Below are 21,775 nucleotides of genomic sequence, written 5' to 3'. Positions count from 1 at the left end.
GCCACGTGACTCTCTGCCTTGGCCGGGTCCGGGCTCGGAGTCATATGACACACTCAAGATGGCGTCAGCCAAGCAGGTGGCGGTTCTGCAGCAGCTGCTGATCCTCTTGGGCGCTTGTTGCGGGAGGATCTCGGGCAGCCTTGCGGGGCCGCTGCCGCTGGTCATCTGGCATGGCATGGGTGAGTGAGTGGGGAGCAGGCGAGGGCCTCTCTTCCTCTGGCCTTTGTTGTCCCTTGGGAGGAGAGTTTTTTAAAATTCCCAGGATGGTACACGCTAACTTGGGTGTGCACCCCAGAACTTAGTTCTGAACAAATACACGGAAGACTGGTGCTGAAATAAGGGTTGTTGTAGAGATGGGAAGGCATGGGGAAAAACTGGGAAAATTGGGGGTAAAAACATATTTTTTTTCCTTTTTTTCCCCCCAAAGCCCTTTTATTTTTCAGAAATTTTACCTCTCTAGTTGCTGTATTTGTTGAATTTCCAGCCGGCTTCAGCAGCAGTGAGAAAGGCAGAAGAGCTGGGGAACGGGCTGCTGATTTTTTAATTAATTAATTAAAACTATTTTCACCCAGTCTTTCTCCTTGAACAGGACCCAAAGCGGCTTGCAACATTGAAAAACAATATTTAAAGTCGAAAACCATGAGTATACAACAGTGGTTAACACCATTAAAAGAAAATACTCAAAGCTAAGAATCCTGAATATTTAAATCCTTGCCTTTGCAAATCTGGTAGCTGTGTCTACTTTCATTTTCCCATTGCTGGACAACTGAAGTGCCTTACCATTGAGCAGTACAGTAATTCTCTTTAAGCAAGCAAAGCATAAAGTTTGCAAAGTTTGCATGATTTAATTGCTGGCTTGCTGCACAGATTTAGATTCAGACTCAGATTCGGCTCTGAACAGACGTTTCTAGAGGTCTAAATTATCTGGCTGGATTTTTACAAACAGGGATCAAAAGGCAGAATTCCGTGAATGTCAGAAGGAAAATAAGAGAACAGAAGTGGTGCACAATGGATGGCTTTTGGTTCCTTCTCTGTCAAGTGGCAAGTTTATAGTGTAAGAATGAAAAATGAGAACTGAGATATGGAACTGAGAAAAGTTTCCTCCTGCTGGAAAGGTTGTCTCTCTGCACCACAGAACCCAGTAGTTTATGAAAGCTACTTTAGTTTCTATTTTTGTTTTTTTCTAGACTGGTGAGATGGGTAAGGTAGAGGTAGGTGCTGTGCCTGGGAGGTGCGTACTGAAAATGTACAAACATGTCTGTGAACAAATCCTTAGCCTAGGAATGTGTAATCGGGGTCAGAACCTAAGTCACAAGTCTTGTGTGTTGTGTGTGCACGTTGGAGACTCTGTGATTGTTAAATAAGCAAGATCACTTTTCCCTTGTAACTAATCCTTTGTTGGCAGTAGAGTCTTATGCTCCACAGACTTTCCAGTCGCCGCATTTTATTTACTGAAGTCCAACAAGTTACTTATGGGAAGTCGCTTGTTGATTTCTTTCACCTTGAAGAGTGTGTAAGCAGCTTTCTTGAAGGCAGCTTTTCAAAAGAGAGAAGGCTTGTCTTCTCTGATTAAATTGAACTCGCGTCCCCAGCATTTCCTGGTGGCAGTATGTTGAGTTTTCAGACTTCAGGAGAAATCAGTTTTTTTCAAGATTGTCTAGTAATTTCTGGGTGGTGGTGGTCCTGAGACTGTACATCCCCTGTTGGTTTATTTAAAAAAACCCCTGAATAAAATATTTTAAATCTGAAATGGAACCAGTGTGATGACCTGATTAGAGTGTCGGGTGTTGGGCTGCTCTCGGATTTAAGAGTTCTCGTCCCTGTTGAGCTGTGAAACTTATGAGGTCACTGTGGGCCAATCTCTCTTGACCTCCTGTATCTCGCTGGATTATTGCCAGGAAAAAGTGTAAAAAAGGAGTGCCATGAGCTCCTTGGAAAAAACATAGTTTCTGAGCATATTATAATAAATAATAGAAAGCAACATGGAAGTGCCTTTTGCCAGGACAAAGGTGCTTCTAGCTGAATCTGTAAATTACTCTTTTTTCCCCCAAAAAACAAGATATGGTTAGAATCCTCTGCTTCTCGAATCTCTGGGTCTCATTCCAAAAGTAGATTTAGTTTGGAAATAATATTTGATGCACAAAAGGTGGAAAGGAATCTAAGGAGGCTTCTTCAATCACCCAATTGAATCAGGCTGCAGGATTCTTCAGTCATTGAAACGAAGTGCAACTGTTGTTGACCCTAGGAACCAAGCTTGAGAAAGTTACTTTTTCGTAGTACAGTTTCCTGGCTGTGCCGGTTGGAAGATTTTAAGGAGGTGTAGACTGGGGTTAGCAACATGTGGCCCGCCAGGTGTTCCTGGACGGCCCATCTGACAGGACAGCGTAACTGGCCATTGGTGGAGGGTGTCAGGAGTTGCATTGTAATGACACCTGAAGGTGTGATGGGTTCTCCATGCCACCCCTTGGATGATGTCTTTTCGGCAAGTGTAGATGCTTAGAGGAACTGACTCCCCAAACTTGAGTTTGTTGTCGTTACGTGCCATCAAGTTGCCTCTGGCGTAGGGCAATGCTATGAATGAGCCATCTCCAAAATGACCTGCCCTCCATGGCCCCTGCAAACCCAAGCCCATGGTTTCCTTTAGAGTGTCCACCCATCTCACATTTGATCTTCCTCTTTTCCTGCTGCCTTCCACCTTTCTGGAATTGTTGACTTTCCCAGAGAATCCCGCCTTCTCATGATGTGGCCAACGTTTTTGCCTCCAGAGAGAGTTCAGGCTTGATTTGATCTAGGACCCGCTTGTGGGTCTTTCTGGCAATCCAGAGTATCCACAAAGCTCTCCTCCAGCACCACTTTTCAAATGAATCATTCCCCCACCCCCGTGTCATCTTTCTTTCCTGTTCGGCTTTCACACCCACACACGGTGACTGTAAATACAAGAGCGTTTTGCAAATCTGGGTCTCCAGTGACACATAGCAGTTTAGGGTGGTATAAAAGAGGGCCGCCTACAGAGAGAACCAGTTCTGGACCTGGGTGATTCTTGTCACTGATTTTATGCCAGATTTATCATGAAACAGCTCTTGGTGCATGCTCTTTGAAATTGCATAGGGATTCCTGGTTTCTCATTCATTTCACCTTGGGGGTTAAGTCCCTACCTACTGTGTGAGATGCTTCAAAATTGAATATATTCTATTTTGTCTTGCCATTTTTGCTTCTTTCAGGGATTCTCTCTGCTGTAAAAATAGTTACGTCATGGGGTACGGCTCTTTACTTTTCTGGGAAAACACATTTTACTGGCTCTGTTTGGGCTGGACTGCAAACGAGGGAGTGAGGAATGAGTAGGAACCTGGGGCAGATGATAGTGGTTGAGAAATATTCTGTGGAAGGTGATACTCACAGCCCCCTCTTTCACTGCAGATTCCTGCTGAGCGAGTCTTTTTGTCTCCCACACCTTTGATTCCCCAAAATCTTCTCTCCCTGTAAATTCCTCCTCCTCCTCCTGGGAGCGGAGAACCAGGGATTCTGCTTGACAGGGATATCCGCTCTCTAATTACCCTAATAATTTGCGGCTAGTGATGCAAATTCATGTCACGAACCTGCCATTAAACAAGACCGGAAGGAGCAGCGACAGACTTCCTGGGTCTCGTCCAAAACTGCAGTTGCGTCAGGCAGAATGATGTGGAGTTCTTTCTGTGGGTGTGAATGTGTGAGAGGGAAAGAGAGGGATGTAAGAAACTGCATTCTTCTTCTATTCCCCCCCCCCCCACACACACTTTGGATTGTGCTCTTTCAGGGAAACACCCCGACATTTTCATGTTGAACAGGACGGGGAGAAAAAGGTCACTAAATAAACACTATCCAGTCTGTTTTCTGTTTGGAGCTGGTCTGCTTTCCAAAACCCTGGTCTAGAGGCCAGGGTAATCCCTCCTATTGTATTTGCTCCCAGACTCTCCTCCGAAGAAGACAAGGTGGTGGTGGAGAGTATGATTTCTCCTTTCCTTTTAATTTTCACAACAACTCTGGCATGTAAAGCTTTTTTTTAAAGCTCATCGGTACCCTGAGATCCGTTGAGAGAATGTTGTTTAGCGATCTCTTAATAAAGAAATATCATTTCGGGAAAAAATGTCCATATAAATGGTAATGAGCAGTCAAATTATCGTTTCCTCGAGAAGGCGTTTGTGGTCATTTGGGGAAACCGCAGGCGGGCCAAATGGGAGCCCTAGGGCCTGAGGTTCCCTATGATTACAGAGCAATTGTGCAACTAAGAAAAGGTGCCATGTTGTTGACTTGCTACTTATCTTAAGTTTCTTTCAGCATCTTAGGTATCGATCTACAAGGAGGTTTCTATAGCATGCCTTTTTATTTTGAGTGAAAACATTATTGTGGAAAGAAAAGCCACTGATCAATTAAATATTCTACAATCAGTAGACCACCTTAGTTACTAGTGAAAGATGGAGGTTAATCTTGGGGCTGTTGTGTGCCCTTGTAGCTCATGAATTGGCTTTACATTTATGGTATTTTCATTCTTCATAATATATTTTTTGTCAGGCTAGAAAAGAATTACTCCTCTCTTTTCTCTCCTTAAACCATAGGAGACAGCTGCTGTAATCCTATGAGCATGGGCTACATTAAGGAACTTGTGGAGAAGAAGGTTCCAGGAATTTATGTCCTCTCTCTCGAGATCGGCAGAAGCTTAATTGAGGTGGTCTTGTTGTTTTTTTTCTTTTTAAAAACTATATATGTTCTCTGTAGGTTAACATGATGGTTTTCAAACTGAGTTTTCCCTTCTAAATAAAAGTGTGCAGAACCTTGCAGGCCAAATCTGAGAAGGTGCGTCCATACTGTGTTGCTGGAATTTAGAGATGAACCCGAACGGCCGGTTTGGTGGATGGCTGAACAAGTGTGTTCTGTGATTCGGCTGCCCCATCCCCTCACTCAGAAGCCGCATCCCAGCTTCCCTGCCTCGCCTCCTCTGGGCGCTGCCTCTTAATTGGGCGGTTGCTGGAGGGGTCGGGTCAACGAAGCACGGACCCCCTGTTTGACCGTCCACTGAACCAGCACGAATGGCTGAACTGGGGCACAAGCCCATCTCGACGGTTATCTGCAGGAATTCTGGACTGGATCACAGATCCGACGGTGTCATTGTAAGACAGACATAAAAGAGACTCTTGGGACCTCCTGCTAAAATGGTGCACAGGACCAGAGCATTAGAAGCAGGGTGGGCGAAGTGCCCTCCCCCAATATTCTTAGATGCAGCTCCCTGTGTTCATCATAACGTGCAATCATTCATTACATGTAATAATGTAAACAGGCATGTGCTGTCAACTGAGTTCTGACTTATGGTAACCTTTTCCAGGATATTTGAGGTAGAAAATATTCAGAAGTGGTTTCCCCTTCTCTTCTTCTGGAGGCGCCCTAGGACTATGCAGCTCTTCTGGTATGCGCCGTGGGCGGGATTTGAACTCTCAACCTCTGTCCCTGCACCTTAACCACTGAGCTCTCCAACCAACCATAGAGAAGGAGGAGTGGAGGAATTAATTTCATGTACATCTTGGCTCTCTAGGAAAATGGTTAGTCCTTTTGCTGATGGGAGAGGGTTTTTATTTTTATTTTTCCCCATGTAGCACAGATTCACCCACCACCCCTCAAGCCTATATGTTGGTGGTGAGTGGGTGAGGCGAGAGGGTAATATTAACGCCCTCAGGGAAGGCAAAGACCGCAGGTGATGGCTTTGAGGTCAGCTCACTCTGTAATCCACAGGAGTAGCCCTGAAGTAGGGATTTTATTAAAGCCCAGGGAGTAATTGGATTTGAAGACGGATCTGGTTGCAAAAACAGAGAGACAGATCTGCTTACGGGCTACTTGAAACCCTCATTGGATTGGACCAGGCTCTCTTTAAATCCTATTTATGCACAAGCTGTTGTCCTGCATGTAAATGGCTTGCAACTGATATCCTGAGAAACTCTCCTTCGCTCTTTGACTTTGCTGAAAATAAGAAAGGGAAGGGTTCTCATTCCAACCTGGTTTTCAGTCCCCTTACGATAAAATGACAAACATCATTGTTCTGCCTCATGAGATTATTGTGTGTGTTTGTCTGTCTCATAGAGGGGGAATCTGGGTGGTTGGCTTGGTGTGTTAGATGTCTGGCTGTGGAGCTAGATGTTGGGAGTTCAATTCTCCACTGAGTCGAGCCAGCCTGGGTGACCTTGGGCCAGCTGCACAGTCCCAGGATGCCCCCCTAGAAATGGAAGGGTAAACCAGTTCTGTATTGTCTACCTGGAAAACTCTGAAAAAAGGGTTGCCCTGTGTCAGAATTGAGCGGAGAATGCACAACGATGCTGGCTGGACTGTTCGGTGAGTTGGTTGGGAGTTCGATTCTCTGCTGTGCCTCCCAGAAGAGCCAGCCTGGGGGGCCTTGGGCCAGCTGCCCCCCCCCAAGAAGAAGGGAAGGGGAAACCACTTCTGAGTATTCTCTGCCTAAGAAACCCTGAAAATGTTCACCGTAAGTTAGGACTGACTTGAGGACACATGTTGATTATTAAGAGAGGGGACAGCCAAGGTCTAGCAGAAGAAGAGACCTGTCTAGGAAGGAAGAATACAGGTGAGGTGAATCTCCAGGGAGGAGAAAGCTGGCTCTCCCAGGAGCCCGTATGGGGTGTCTTTCATCCTCCTCTTCCTCCCTGGTTTTGGGCATGGGAAGCACAGAATTTGGAAACAATGCTGTCTGCTTCCCCCAGTTGGACTAGGGATTTAGGAGATCCCGGGTGCATGTACCCCTTTAACCCTAAAGCTTCCTCACTAGAGCCTTGGGCTGGTCTCTCTCTCTCTCTCCATCATCTTCTCTGCATGGCCTTCCTTCACGGGGGCCTCGTGAGGACCACATTGTAGAGGAAGAGTGCCAGGTGCACGGCCTTGAATGCGCCATAGGAAAGGAGGTGTATGAATGCAGCATTTGGTAAATAAGATTTCCATTCTCCTCAGGACATGGAGAACAGCTTCTTCTTGGATGTCAACGACCAGGTGGCCTTCGTGTGTGACAAGCTGGCGAATGACCCAAAGCTACAAGGGGGCTACAACGCCATGGGGTTCTCACAAGGAGGCCAGTTCCTGTGAGTGACTTAAGTGTGGAATGGCTTGGGATCGAGGTGGGCAGACGGGGCTTGGCTTCTCACGGGGAGGACCGTAGGTTGGAATAGAGAGAGTTTCAAGGAGAAGTTTATAGATTCAGGCCATCGTCATTTCTAGTTAAAAGGATCCCACGCACAAGAACAGCCCATAACGATGATCTATTGCTGGGCAGAAGAGAATGGGAGAGAACCCAGCGGAGCAGGCCCCTTGATGCGTTCTCAGCCAGCGTCTGTTGTTCCTGAGACTTCTTTGAAGGCTCTTCTTCATGGGCGAGATCCTCTCTTAACACAGCTCCCATCCACCAGATCACAGCGGTGGTCTCTCTAGTTCAGTTACAGCCACGCTGGCTTCTCCTGTCAGATGGATCGGACTGCAGTTCTCATAATCCCCTGCTAAAACCATGATTTAGCCTGATTATTGACCAATAGCAGTGCTTTTAAAGTATCTTTTATCTTGTCAATAGCTGTGATGCCTGCAAGGCAGTCATCTGGTATCAGAGCATATTACCCTTTATTACAAAATCAGTATCAGGTACAGCAAGAACCCAGGATCCATTGATTCACTTGTCCACTGTCTGAAAATATTAAAAATACTTCCATGTTTCCCCGAAAATAAGACAGGGCCTTATATTAATTTTTGCTCCAAAAAGCACATTAGGGCTCATTTTCAGGGGGTGCTTTATTTTTTTCATGTACAACCATCTACATTTATTCAAATACAGCCCTGTCATCATCTTCTGGTTGCTCCACAGGGTTGGAAGGTGGGATTTCACTTCACTGGGGCATATTTTTTGGGGGGTGGGGCAGGGCTTCTATGATGAGCATCCTGAAAAAACATACTAGGGCCTCTTTTCAGGTTAGGTCTTATTTTCCGGGGAAACGGTAAAAGAAAAATCTTAAATCTCTGTATTTCTAAAGATGAAATTACCGGAACTGGCCTCTAGGGAGCAAGAGACTATGGTATGGATAGCATTGGGTGTTAAAATTGTGTTTGTTATAATCTGTGTATTTCAGTATCTGTGCTGATGGTGGGGTGCTTGAAACTAATCCTCCCAGGGACAATATGGAGGTCCTTTTTTCTAATCGATGCAAAGCCGGTCATTGTTGTAATCTGACAGATCTGATGGGCACCACCTATGCTTCTTTCGGTGGCTGTGGCTGATCTCTTTCTGTTTCCCAGGAGGGCCGTGGTGCAAAGGTGTCCGTCTCCCCCGATGGTCAATCTGATTTCCGTGGGAGGTCAGCACCAAGGTAAACCTGCCCTCAGGCCCCTTCTTGGGTTTTAATCTCTTGGCTAGGCTGCAGATTTTGGTCGTCGTCGAGTGAGATGTCCCCCCCCCCCAGAGCAGGGCAGAGCTTCCCTGGGAAGCAGCCTTTTGTAAACTCAGCTGTTCGCCTGGAAAGCTTCTCAGAGTCGCCTACGAGAAATTGAACCGAGGAAGCTCCTGGTTGAAAAAAAAAGTTTCCCGTCAAAAAGCCGTGGCACGAAAAAAAAAATCCTTGATCTTTTATTGTATTTTAATTGAATTTAACTGTTGTAAGCCGCCTAGAGACCTTTGGGTAGAGTGGGTGGCATATAAGTGAAATAAATAAAATTAATAAAGGGAGGAGGGAAAGCCAACCTCAAGCTCCTGTTGGGTTCAGATGGTCCCGGAGGTCGATTCAAGCGCAAGAGAAGGGCTGTGGCTTCTTCTGGTTGGCATCGTTGGAGCGAAGAGGGACCCCCGAGGGCTCCAGGCGGGAAGGCGGAAGGCCAGCCTCCCTTCCCCAGACAAAACAGAGCGTGGCCGTGGCCGTTTCTGCCAAAGGACGCTGGCCGTGAAAGCTCTCAGGATGCCTTTTTAGCATGTCTCACTTCCAGATCGCTTGACAGCTTGTCTGGAGGCGATGCAGGCCTCATGAAAAGTGGCAGGCTCCATCCTGAAGAGAGCCGGGTTCGAAACCGCCAGCCAGGCCCGAAGCCCACAGAGGGAGCTCAGGCTGGTAGGGTCTCTCCGGCTCACTTGACCGCCCAGGCCTGTCGTGAGGAGGACCAAGACCAGCTGCCGTCGCCCTCCTTTGAGGAACGGCAAGGTGTAAATGCCACTCGAAGTCCTTAACTGAAGCAGAGTGGATAGTTTTTCATTTATAGAAAATGTAATTCTTGAATTATTGAAACAGGAGATGAAAGAAGAAAGGCTATACATACAGGGCCAGAGAAGAGCGAGTTCGATGTTTTTTGTATTTATTATTTTAATAGTTAAACATGGGGTTGGTTTTTATTCTTTTATGAAGCGTATATGCCCCCTTGAGCAATTTTCTATTAGAAAGGTGGAGTATACATGTAACCATCATCATCATCATCATCATCTCATGCGGATCTCAAGCACAAGACCTTTTAACATGTGTACAGTAGGCCTTCTTACATACCTGTGGAAGAAATAAACAGAATTTAGACACTTGCCTGTGTCTGAGATTTACCTCAAGAATGTGGGGGGAATCTGCTGGGGAAAATAAACAGGAAGATATATTTCCGTTTCTCTGGTCCTTTCAAGCTGCTGATATACCAACCCTAACTTCCTTAAAAGAATATCTGCAGCAGAACTTGTTTCAAAGGCTAGACAGAGTCATTCGGAGAAATGTTAAATGCCCGTAAATGGTCATTTTCCACCCTGCCACAGGCGTCTACGGCTTCCCGCGCTGTCCAGGGGAGAGCTCCCACCTCTGTGACTGGATCCGGAAGATGCTGGACATCGGCGCCTACACCAAGGCTGTCCAACAGCGGTGAGCTTGGCTGGAGACGGATGACCCCAGAGATTGGGAGGGCTGGGATCGGAGTTGGGTCCTTTGAGGATTATGCTTTGACCGCAGGCTCTCCTTTTTCTCTCTGCCCAAGCTTGGTCCAAGCGCAGTACTGGCATGATCCACTGAAGGAGGAAGAATACCGGAAGCACAGCCTCTTCTTGGCAGACATCAATCAAGAAAGGGTAATTTTTGCGAAGCTTCAGCTTGGGCAGTCCTTGAGTGGGAGACCATGCTTCCCTTCGCTCTAAGAAACCCAGTTTATCGTGTCGTGATTAAGACTGCCAGACTGGAAACCTGGGTTCAGACCCCTCACTTAGCCTTGAAGTTCATCAGAAGATTGTGGGGTTCTCGTGCTCTCTGAATGGACCTGACCTTGCGGGGTTTTTTTGATGATAAATGAGAGGAGAGCCACTTACGTTCCTTTTGCTTGTTGGAGGAAAGGCAGGGTAGCAATGGGGGAAACGGAAGTGGACCCGCTGTTATGTTGCTGGTATGAACCAGCTGGTCATCCAGGTGAACCACCTCCTCTCCTTGAGGTCATTTAGAGGCCATTCAGATGGGCCTCTGGATGACTGAGTGGGCACCCACTTAAGGTGCCGAAACGCAGAACACCTGTTGGGCAGGTAAATGAACTGGGACGATCCACCAAACCAGCAGTTCATGCCCACCTCCTGTGATGTGTTCTTTCCTATTGTCTATTACATGTCTGATTTTTGTATCAATCTAGAAGCTGAGCAGGCTGAGTTTATAGGACTTTGAATTGCGACTAGAAGCAGACAGGTAGCCAGTGAAGCTGCCATGGGAAGGGAGCTGTATACTCCGACTCCTGGGACACAGCAAACTCCAAAGTTGGCAGTGATTCTTTCAAAACCCCTCCCTTCTCTTCCTTTCTCTCTCCCAGTGCATCAATGAAACGTACAAGATAAACCTAATGTCTCTGAAGAAATTTGTGATGGTCAGGTTCCTCAATGACACCATGGTGGACCCTCCTGCCTCGGAGGTGAGCAGATCTCTCTCTATGTAAAAAGACACAGTTCAGATCCAAAGGGTCTGGTGAAACGAAGGGCTGTTCTGGCCAACCGGAAAAAAGTGAACAGAGCAAAGAAGGAAGGAAAAAAGAGGTAATCACAGCCTTCTGTTGATGGGGAACGTGGTTCTCTTACGGAGAAGACCCAATGTGTCATCCCATGGTGGTTGGAGAATGATGATTACGGATTGCCTTGTGCTCCCCGGATTGCAAAGTTACTGTTCCCATGTGCAATCAGACGCTGAATTGATGTTGGCCACAGCAGTCGCTTCTTGTGTTTAACCATGTCTTTCAAACTGGGCACCAATAAAATAAACCAAACTGGCAACGAAGGGACAGGCAAGCCGGAAGGTGCTATATTTAGGAAAATAACAGTGTCCAGGAAGAACAGTCCTGGGAGTGAACACAGCATGCGGTTTTTGCTTTGTATAAACGAGCCTGCAAAAACCAAAACCACATGCTTTGTTTACTCCCAGAATTGTTCTTCCTGGATATTTTTTATTTTTCTAACTATAGCACTCCTGGGTTTAAAACACAAATAATGGTTCTTTTCTGTGTTGGCTTATATAAGCTAGCCAGCTGGCTAGATAGCTCTGTGAGTTAGGTCTCTGGCTGCAGAGCCGGAGGTTGGGTGTTCGATTTCCGTGCTGGGTCGCCTGTGAGTAGAACCAGCCTGGGTAGTCTTGGGCAAGCTGCAAAGTCCCAGGGCGCCCTCTGGAGGAAGGGATGGGTAAACCACTTCTGAGTCTCCTCTACCTGGAAAATTCTGGGGAAAAAAGGGTTGCCCTGTGTCTCAGAATTGACTTGAGAGGACACAATGATGCTGGCTGGACCATTCAGTGAATTGGTTGGGAGCTCAGCTCCCCATTGTGCATTTCAGAAGAGCCAGCCTGGGTGGCCTTGGGCCAGCTGCACAGTCCCAAGGCGTCCCCAGAAGAAGGAAATGGGAAACAATTTCAGAGTATTCTCTACCTTAAAAACTCTGGAATGGGTCATGATAAGTCAGAATTGACTTGAAGAGCCACTTCTTCTTGTTCACTCGCCACAGCAACCAGGTTGTCTCACAGATTTCTTTCCTCCCTCTCTTTTCCCAGTGGTTTGGTTACTATCGGAGCGGCCAAGCGAAAGAGACCGTTCCTTTGAACGAGACTGCGTTGTACAAAGAGGTAATTAGTGCTCCTGAAACTCTAAATCCAAAGTAAGGTTCCTTCGGCCCTTCTGATTTTCCCAGAGTACTGTCCTCAACGTCCCCAGCTAGAATGACCTACGGGCAGGGGCTGTAGGAATATTATTACGGCAACATTTTGAGGACCACTGGGTTTCCATCCCTGCTCAAGATGACTACATTATGGGCGTTATGACGGTTGCTCTCGTAGCCCCCATCTCAGCCATGAAACCGCATGGGTCTGAGCACCATGGTTTGGATTTCACATGGATTTGCACCCCCCCCAACAAATCCTGTGTTGCTATGCAGCTCTGAGAAGATGCCTGAGAAAGGCCCCTGTGGTTGATGGTGTGGCCGCTGGGGAGGGAGCTGAGACATGCTGGGAGGCTGACACAGATTAGGGGAGGCCTGTACGTTTGTGGGAATCAACTGTTTATGTGCTGTAGTTTACGTTTTTAGGGACGTAGCAGTTATACATGGATTTTGAACTACATGGAGGTCTGGCACCCCCTTAGCCCCCCCTCCATTGTCGTTGGTGAAAGAAGTGTCACCCTATATATCAAGTTACAGGAGTCCCTCTGTGCTGATGCCTACAGTCTTAAGATGCTCTCAAATAACCTCAGCAGTTCTTGAGGAAGCCTGGACCGTCCCAGTGGTTTTAAGACGGTGCTCTGACCTGTGCTGTAGATGCCACTGAGTTTCATGGCCTGATCCTGTCACGTTCAATCGGTTCAGCAGGACTTCTTTAACTCTGTATCCTACTCCCTGGCAAAAATGGGAGTCCTTTAGAGGTAAAAACACCTTTTCTTATTCCGGCGTGTTCTTTTTCTCAGGATCGTCTGGGGCTGAAGGAAATGGACCAAGGGGGCCAACTGGAGTTCCTGGGGGCAGAAGGAGACCACCTCCAGTTTTCCAAGGAATGGTTTTACGAGAACATCCTGCCATTTCTACAGTGAACGTGGCAGGCCTTTTTGAAAACCAAATCCAGTGGTTAGAAGTGACTTTCAGCAGCATCTTGGCTCAGGCACCTTTATCGCACTTTCCTGGAGGAGCAGTATTACCATTAACTCATGCTATGCTGGTTTTAAAAATTAACACTTTGGAGGGAAGACATGGATCCTCCCCCCAGCATTTAAAAGCATGGCCTGGATGTCCTTCTAGAGTAAGAGAGGAGAATGCACAGTAGCTGCCAAAGCCCCCCCCCCCCCCAATCCATTAGCTGCCCTGGCCAGAGATGACAGAGGTCAATTCTGGCAACAGCTGGAAGGCCACGCAACTTTTGTAGAGCCACGCATTCCATAGGTTTGGTCTAGTAGTTTCCCACTACTGTCAGATGGCAACTAGCCAACACTGAACACACAGGGACTGCAACCAGGTTGGCCACAGACTTCAAAGAGACAATATTTCACAGTACAGTGGTGCCTCGCTTAACGAGCGCACCGCATAACGATGAAATCGCATAGCGATCCGTTTTTTCAGATCGCTAATGCGATCGCTTAACGTTTTTTGAATAGGGCTAAATTTGCTTTGCGAAGACCGGTAAGCGTTTCGCTTACCGATCTTCGCAAAACGAAGCCTGATGATCAGCTGTTCGGCGGCCAAAATGGCTGCCAGAAGCCCGGAAATGGCCCAAAATGGCCGCGCGCAGCGTTTTCACGCCCTCGTTAAGCGAGGCGAGGGCGCGAAAATGGCTGCCGGCCATTACGAAGCTTCGCTGAACAGTGAGTATTTGGCCCATTTGGAACGCATTAAACAATGTTTAATGCATTCCAATGGTTTTTTTTGATCCGTTCAACGATGCTTCAGCATAGCGAAGGTTAATCCGGAACGGATTAACCTCGCTATGCGAGGCACCACTGTATTATCTTTCAAGGAACATGCAACACTTAAGTGGTTTTAGTTCCAAGCGGACAACATTTATGTTCTTTGGGATATTTTTCTACCCCCTAGTTCCGCCCCATGGGTGCCAAGGCAAGAGCTCAGTTTAACAATAAGAGAGGAGAATTCCTTGTTTCTTTTGAAATATGAATTTACTGGTTTTGAGTCCAGGCTGCTGTTGAAAGGCTGGGTTCTGAATATTCTGAGGATAGTTATACTCTAGTTGCTAAACACTTTACTGAGTTCTCAGGGAAGCCGTATTTAATACTTCTTAGGAACAGGGGAGGATGACTCCGCGGAAAGTTGCGTTCAGCACTGGTATGTAGCATGTTTCTCCGTAGGAAATGAATGTAGAAGTTGCAGCTCTTAAGTTCTGAAAGCAGCAAAGAGATCTGGGACAGAGAAACATCTAGTTATATGTACAGCCAAGATGAGGTTTAGTAGACTGTAGATTTAATCTTGCATACAATAGAAGTTTCAGAGGGTGGAAACTGTCACAAAGCTGATTTAAACTTTTCTGCGTTCTGTTTTCAGAAGGAACGGCATGTAATTTTGTGACTTGACCCATTCCAATTAAAAAATAATAATTTTAAACAACGTACTGGCTCTGCAAATCTTCTGCACAATGTTCAAACACCAGCCATTTAATTAGCTAGGTTCTTGTCATGCTAGCTTTGAGCAAGCAATTAGCAGCAGCCTTCTCTCCCCCCACCCAAGAAAAAGAGACATGCGTAACCCAACAAATAAGAGGAGGAAAAATATCTTCAAGATGTTATTCCTCAAATGAGTTCGAGGGAAACTGTCTCCTAAAGAAACATTCAGAAGGAACTGACCCTCAAGGGGTAGAGTTTGGGGGTGAAGGGGGCCTCTGACTCCCAGCAGGTCATGCCAACACAGCCACCGGTGAATAAATAGGGGATATCTGTTGTGGACTGAGATGAGAAGATTATCCCTGTATGCCTGGAGCAAAAGATGGATTTGGTCCTTCGACCGCATAGAAAGACAAGGAAGTATAGCTTTTGCTTTCCAATCGCAGCAGGCTGCCATTGAGCACCATAAGGACCACTGCTTTGAATGAGCAACTTGGCATTAACTTTATTCTATCTTCAGTATAATTTTAAGTACATAAAGGTTTTATTTCCACAAGCCTGAAGAGGGAAGTACAAGTCACAGGACAGTTTCAAAATTTAAAAAAAAAAAAAAAAAAGAATTGCATATCTTTTGTTACATTTCATTTTAGTGGGAGGCAAAAAAACCCCAAAACCCTCATTAATGTGGCAAAGAAAGAAGTAAGATATGCTTATGTTATCCGAGACACTACAATTCAGGCGCCCAAAGTGGCTCGTTTCAGTACAGTACCATGCCTTTCAACCGTGGCACAACCAACGCAGTGCCAGGCTGACACACCGGACTCTCTGCGAAAAGGAAGAAGCCAAGCAACGGGAAGGAAAAGGAACAGGCAGAGAAGGAAAAATCTCCCAGACTCTACAGTGTAAATTAAGCTTTAATTGATAACAGAATCAACCGCAACGAGCTTGTGCTTACAAATAATTAAATACTGGACTTAGAAGGGAGAACCTATCCTTTCCTAGAAAAGAGAGATTGCCCCAAGGCGGAGGGGGTGGGGTGGGGGTGGGGGGAGAACTGTCCTGGATGACTGAACCATGTTCAGTTGCTCAGAAGAGGGGACCCTTTGGGGCACAATATTCCCTTTAACGTAGGGCTTAAATGGAAAGTGGTGAGCAGCAGCTTTCTAAGCGCTCAACAGAACTGCCAGGAAGGAGGTTCTGTTCCGTGGTAGTTTTTGTGGCACCTGTAACTGAGGAGTCTCCCCCGACATCATGGCACAACACAGAATTTTACACTGAGCACGTAGGAAAAAGGGGAATCGTTGGGGGGGGGGGCGAAGGAGGAATGCCACCCATCCCAGTCTTCAGCCTTTGGTCCAGCAAAGCCATTCCTGGAATCAATCTCTCTCCCCAAAAAACCTGGGTTTATTAGTTTAGCAGAATTAGTCAAATTCCCTTGTACTCCCCCAAACCAGATACAATTTCACGCACACAATCACTGGGGACTCTTATACCCTGATACTTGCTTTACTCCAAGAGGGACAGAACCTTCCTTGCTTAAACGAAGGCGGGAGGGAACTGAAAACAATTATGGAAGCCCGTTCCTTGAGAAGGGGCTCCATTCAGCACAAGCCGGTCGGACAAACATTGATTGGCGATTTGGTTTTGTCCGACCAGGGGAGGGTGGGGGGGGGGGAGAGGGAGGAAATAATATCTCACCTTCTTGCTGATCAAAGGATAGCAGTGAATGATCTGGCCACCCTACCCCAAATCCCAGCCTGAGGTATTTTTTTTTTTCAATGAAGGAAGGTAGGCAAAGTCTCTCAGGAAGAAGACAGAAGCAGATTGAGAGTGGGAAAAGGTACAGGAAATCTAAAAATCATCCCCAAGCAGGGGGAAAAAAAGCAGATTTTTTTTTGTCCCACAGTGGCGGTGGGGTAAGAGGAAAGGGCTGAGTTGCCAGGTTGGTTTTTATCCAGCAATTTCCGTCACGGTGGTGACTAACTTCTGCCCGTTCCACAGCGTCTTGAACTGTTCGGGGATGGGGAACTCATTCTGAGGAAACAAAATAGAGGAGTCACTACAGTTCACTGTGTGGGAAGAAACACAGACTTAGCTGCAGCCTTCAAGTCCCGTCGTCCTCACGTATCTCTCTATACAAGGGTAACACTTTTAAAAATGTACAGCAAGCAGGATCAGGCCAAACAGTCACCTAGTTCAGCACCAAGAATTTTCTAAGTGGGAAGGCCCAGAAAAACGGCAGGACAGCACCAAACCAAGGACAGAACTTTTCAGAGCGATCCTGTAACTCCATTAACAGGTTCTCAATGACAGGCTACTCCTTGTCAAAGGTGGAGGTTTCACTTCAGATCAGGGTGGGGAGCCACTGGCCTGCAAAATACTGTATTTTTCTGTGTATAAGATGCCCCCCATGTATAAGACGCCCCACACTTTTCTAATCCAAAATTAAGAAATCTAAGTGGGGCTTAGCAAGTGTAGGGGGAAAGGGATCAAAGCGCTGCAGGATCACTTTGATCCCTGCTTTCCCCTCCATTTATTTTTGTTCTCTCCTCAGCTTGCTTCCGTGTATAAGACAACCCTCAATTTTAGTCTAAAGGTTGTAGACGAAAGTATAGTCTTATGCATGGAAAAATAAGGTACTTCATGGGCCATCCTACATGAGGCCTGAAACCAAAAACATTTGGAGAACCAAAACCCTTCACTCCTGACTCAATACACCAGAGGTTGGCGAGCTGCAGGAAAACAGATGGTTGAGAAATCTTGCGATGCAATGATCATCTTGGAAAACTAGCATGAGGTCCCTGTGCTCTTCCCGATTTTCGCTCTGCAATCATTAAGGCACAGTGCCTTGACTCCTCCCTACAGAAACCTTGGCGCTTGTGTTACGGAGGAAAAAAAGCTAAGAGCCTAGTGGTTAGCAAAGCTATCCAGCTTAAGTCTATCCTTCAGCAAGAGTACGTTTCACCGTTCCTTCCAGCTTAGATTATCAGTCTAAGGACCACCGCTAACTCCTGGCACTGCTCAGCGACCCCCAAGGGGACAAGAAAAAAAAGAAACTTACGAAGTCACCGCTGTCTGTGGGAATGAGGACGTTCATTTCTGAAGACTTGGCACTGACAACCTCGCAGCCCAAGGAACTCTTGCTGAGATAGACATGACAACCGTCTGTCTTGTTGATAGAAATGGTTGGCACTTTACCCATTACCTGGCAAGAAAGGCAAGCGTGTCAAATGGTTAGACCCCCCTAGCAATCCAGTCTCCTGCAGATAAAAAGGAACTGCTAGGTAGCTCGGTGGTTGAGGTCTCTGGCTGTGGAGCCAGAGGTTGAGAGTTTGATTCCCCCCCTTGGCCTCCAGAGAGAAGAGCCAGCCTGGGTAGCCTTGGGCAAGCTGCACAGTCCCAAAGCTGCCCCCAGAAGAAGGGAATCAGAGACCGATTCTGAGTATTTTCTACCCTGAAAACCCTGAAAAGGGTCACCATAAGTCCAAATGTGGAGCTAGAGATTGGGAGTTCAATTCCCCACTGGGCCTCCAGGGAGAAGAGTCAGCCTGGGTAGCCTTGGGCAAGCTGAACAATAGTCTCAAGGTGCCCCCGAGAAGAGAACAGAGAAACTATTTCTGAGCATTCACTACCTTGGAAACCGTGAAAAGGGTTGCCATAAGTCAGAACTGACTTGATGTCACATAATTTTTATTATGGCCATAATTTAAAAAAAAACAAACAAACTTAATCCTTCTCCCAAACAGAAGAATTTCTGCTTTTCAAGAGAGACAAGGCGAGGGCTTGTAATAACACTTAGGATGAATTTTGTATGGTTACCTGAACTTGAACATCCCGGCTGTTTATGATCTCAACAATGCCCACCACATCATCAAACACGAGACCTAGCTTTCTACAATTATCTGAAGAAAGAAAGAAAAAGGCACAGGGGAAAAAAAAGAGAAACAAACATTAATGGCCACTTTTCTCTTATAACCCACAGGCTGGGTGTCAATAAAGCTGAACAACCCTAAGCTGAGCCTTCCATTTGCTAATTGTTTTTTGGGTGACAAATAACAGTGGCTTCCCTCCCTCTGCTATGTAGTATTGCATTTGAGAAAGAATACGTAACAGACACAAAATCTGGAGTGCTTCAGAAACATTTTTGTAGATTATGTGTGTGTGTATGTGCATATGACTTTCACATTGTTAACAGTGTGTCCAAGAAGTGTGGCGCAGTGGTCAAACTGCTGTACTGCAGCCAAACTGTGCTCACGACCTGGGGTTGAATCCCAGGTAGCGGCTCAAGGTTGACTCAGCCTTCTATCCTTCCGAGGTCAGTAAAATGAGTACCCAGCTCGCTTGGGGGGGGGGGCAATGTGTAGCCTCCATAATTAACTTGTGAACCGCTCAGAGAATGCTTGAAGCGCTATGGGGCGGTATATAAGCAGCACGCTTTGCTTTTTGCTTAGAGACTCTTTGTGCTTCAATAAAGTGTCAAGCAAACTGGCACTCAACAATCATCGGCTTTTCTCTTTCTTTTTAACATGCATCCTAAGCAAATCAGAACATACCCAATGTGATGGAGTTGATCTTGCCTTTGATGTGGAGTGTACTGTTCACACACTTGTACACATAGGCCACTTGCTTCAGTTCGGTGTCACTGATCACCAAATTAGAGGCATTTTCTTGGTTTTCCTGAACAGAAAATAAAAGATGGTCAGCTCGTGGATAGCTCCGTGGTTTAAGCCTCTGGCGGCAGAACCAGAGGTTGGGAGCTCTGATTCCTCTCCAAGCCACCTTGACATGGGCTGGACTGGATGATCCACAAGGTCCCTTTCCAGCCCTGAAGTTCTAAGATCACTAAGATTATTCTAACTGTTCACTCTTTTTGGACAGAACTAGGAACTGCAGACATTCTTAAAGACTTCCCTGAGCATTCCCTAGACGTGTTGCGGGGGTTAACTTATTTTTCAAAAATACTTCAAATCAGCTACTCCAATGTTCTACATACTTGGGCACCAGGCTTAAGCATTAATAAGTACTTCTAAATCCTGCAAATAGTAATCCTCTCCTATGAGAGGTCTACTATGACAAGTCTGTATAATCCAAAATGACATTTTTTAAAACTTCAAAATTATTTTACTCTCATCTACCAATCACTTTACCAGTTCACATAAATAACGGAAAAATATTTCCTCAAACTTTGGAACGGCAGCCATGCACAAAGGGAAGTGGTTTTACTTCTGCTACCTCAGAGGAAAACATCCAAAACAAGGGATTCACAATGCAAGAAAAAAATGCTTTGACTAATCATTAAGGAGAATTTCCAGACTGCAAAAGTTGTTCAAAAACGGTTCAGTTGTGGAATGGAAAATAAGGGATGGCCTCATGTCAGGATGATTCAGTCGTGGATTTCCTGCCACCAACGTGGAGTGGATTAGATTACGAGAGTCCCCTCCTTCCAGTTCAATAATTCCTTAAACCCAATTTCTGGGTGAAAAGCAGGATGCCAATAAAATAACCAAACAAATCAGACTACAGCCCAAATTGGCTATGGCCAAAATGCAGCAGTTATCAACTCTTTTCCCCTTCATAGCTTAGAAGCATTGGTCCCATCAGCTGGGCTTTGTGCTGGCCATGGGACCGAGAGGAGGGCCTCCTCCCGGGATCTTAATCGCCGAGAAGGCGCCTTATAGGGAGAGACGGTCCTTCAGGGAGCCTGGACATGAGTTGTAGAGGGCTTTTTTTTTCTTTTTTCTTTCTAGCCTCTTCTCACTCACCACTCTCCATTTTTTGCCCTCCAACTCCAGCACCGGCGGCTCCTTCTTAACAGGCTTCGGAGAAGCGTTGGCAGTCCCAACCGGCTTGGGAGCAGTGAAAGGCTTTGGCCCCGTTCGCATCGGGCCGCCTTGGCTCTTCAGCGTTGGGTTCTTGTGGGTCTTCATGTCATCTGACACGTGCTTCAAGCCTAGAATAGAAACACTCGCTGACTTCCCTCTTGAAGCTGCCAGACGTGTAAAGCCAGGCCGGCAGCAACAGTGTCTCAAACCACCCAGGAAACCAAGGTACATGAGATCCTCAAACACAAGTGGAAAGAAGCTGTCTTTGTGGCCCTATTTTTTTTTCTTTTCTTTCTTTTTAATTTAGAAGATCTCAGTTAATGGTCCCAAGAGGGTTCCCTACCAACAGCCCAACTTCTGAATCCTGACTTCCAGTGGTGGAGCTGACCAGGTCACTCACCAGAAGTGATGCCTTCTCCCTGGTTGATCTGAGCAAAGAGTGCCGAGCGGGACGCCGAGTCATCAGAGCCGGAATTTACGGGGGCAGGAGCTGGAGGGGGTGGGGGGCCAGGTGGTGGTGGTGGAGGGACACCGTGAGGAGCCCGAGACCCGTTTTCCTTATCCGTTGGTATTGGTCCCTGGAGAGGAGGAGGTGGTGGAGAAAAGCCAGAATTTTTAAGGAAGAAGAATACAGCCAGGAGCTCCACCGCAGCACTTAAAGAGATTAACATGCAGCCCATCACTCACCGTTTTGCTCCAGGTGAGGCCGGTAGTGTGATACTCCTTAATGTACGCCTGCAGCTCTGTCCAGATGCTCAGATAAGCTTTCACCCAGTCCACATGCTTCTTATCTCTAGGAAAGCGGGGGGGGGGGAGAGAAGAAGAGATATTTGAAATGCTAGCTGCAATAGGAGCCTTTAATTCTGTAACTCTTCGCTTCGCAGGTGAAACTTTTTGTACAATGAGTATTCTGAGCTTTCTAGCAATGAAACTACCAGCCTCCCTCCACCCGAGCTTCTACATCGGGGAGTCTCTCTCCTTTTTGGAGTCACAGCCCATCTGCCCTCATTCCCATGACGACGGATCAGCTAACAGCTCTTTATATTTGCAATTCTACGGTCCTTGAATCTCCCCCATTATGTTCAGTACTCTCTTTTAAAAGGCCAGCTTAAGAATTCCCAGCCTGTTTAGAACAGAAAGGCAGTCAGAGAACCTGCCTTCCGATTCTAAAATGTGAGCACTTGGTTATCGTGGCAATACCTGCAAGTGGAATTAAGGTGAAGGTTCCCCTTGACATATAGTCCAGTCGTGTCCGACTCTAGGGGGCAGTGCTCATCCCTGTCTCCAAGCCATAGAGCCAGCGTTTTGTCCATAGACAGTTTCCGTGGTCACGTGGCCAGTGTGACTAGACACGGACCGCCGTTACCTTCCCACCGTGGTGG

The 21,775-nt window shown here is 46.6% G+C and overlaps 2 protein-coding genes across 4 annotated transcripts in view; one reads left to right on the top strand and one right to left on the bottom strand.

The window, feature by feature from the left end:
- Positions 1 to 24: 24 nt before the first annotated feature.
- PPT1 (palmitoyl-protein thioesterase 1) lies at positions 25 to 14,578 on the top strand. The gene is made up of 9 exons (XM_072980027.2): positions 25 to 179; positions 4,593 to 4,702; positions 6,982 to 7,109; positions 8,308 to 8,378; positions 9,788 to 9,890; positions 10,003 to 10,093; positions 10,813 to 10,911; positions 12,033 to 12,104; positions 12,937 to 14,578. The coding sequence occupies exons 1-9, from the start codon at positions 59 to 61 to the stop codon at positions 13,057 to 13,059; spliced, it is 918 nt and encodes a 305-aa protein (XP_072836128.2). The 5' UTR covers positions 25 to 58; the 3' UTR covers positions 13,060 to 14,578.
- A 478-nt stretch (positions 14,579 to 15,056) lies between these two features.
- Positions 15,057 to 21,775, bottom strand: part of CAP1 (cyclase associated actin cytoskeleton regulatory protein 1) — a 23,574-nt gene continuing 16,855 nt past the window's right edge. For all 3 annotated transcript variants that reach the window (XM_020800125.3, XM_020800126.3, XM_020800127.3), the window contains exons 7-13: positions 21,081 to 21,186; positions 20,794 to 20,971; positions 20,334 to 20,521; positions 19,125 to 19,248; positions 18,391 to 18,473; positions 17,633 to 17,776; positions 15,057 to 16,605 (exon numbers count right to left, since the gene is read on the bottom strand). In XM_020800125.3, the coding sequence (XP_020655784.3) occupies positions 16,522 to 16,605; positions 17,633 to 17,776; positions 18,391 to 18,473; positions 19,125 to 19,248; positions 20,334 to 20,521; positions 20,794 to 20,971; positions 21,081 to 21,186 (907 nt within the window). In that variant the 3' untranslated portion in view covers positions 15,057 to 16,521. The remainder of the gene's footprint in view (positions 16,606 to 17,632; positions 17,777 to 18,390; positions 18,474 to 19,124; positions 19,249 to 20,333; positions 20,522 to 20,793; positions 20,972 to 21,080; positions 21,187 to 21,775) is intronic.

This window comes from Pogona vitticeps, chromosome 9 (genome assembly GCF_051106095.1).
Source record: "Pogona vitticeps strain Pit_001003342236 chromosome 9, PviZW2.1, whole genome shotgun sequence".
In the NCBI taxonomy this organism is placed as follows: Eukaryota; Metazoa; Chordata; class Lepidosauria; order Squamata; family Agamidae; genus Pogona; species Pogona vitticeps.
This window is presented reverse-complemented; position numbering and strand designations above follow the sequence as displayed.

Excerpts from the sequence above, each read along its gene's own strand:
- PPT1 (XM_072980027.2), top strand. The coding sequence starts at position 59 with ATGGCGTCAGCCAAGCAGGTGGCGGTTCTGCAGCAGCTGCTGATCCTC. Across the intron at positions 9,891-10,002 it reads ACCAAGGCTGTCCAACAGCG|CTTGGTCCAAGCGCAGTACT; the intron begins GTGAGCTTGGCT and ends TCTCTGCCCAAG. Across the intron at positions 12,105-12,936 it reads AGACTGCGTTGTACAAAGAG|GATCGTCTGGGGCTGAAGGA; the intron begins GTAATTAGTGCT and ends TCTTTTTCTCAG.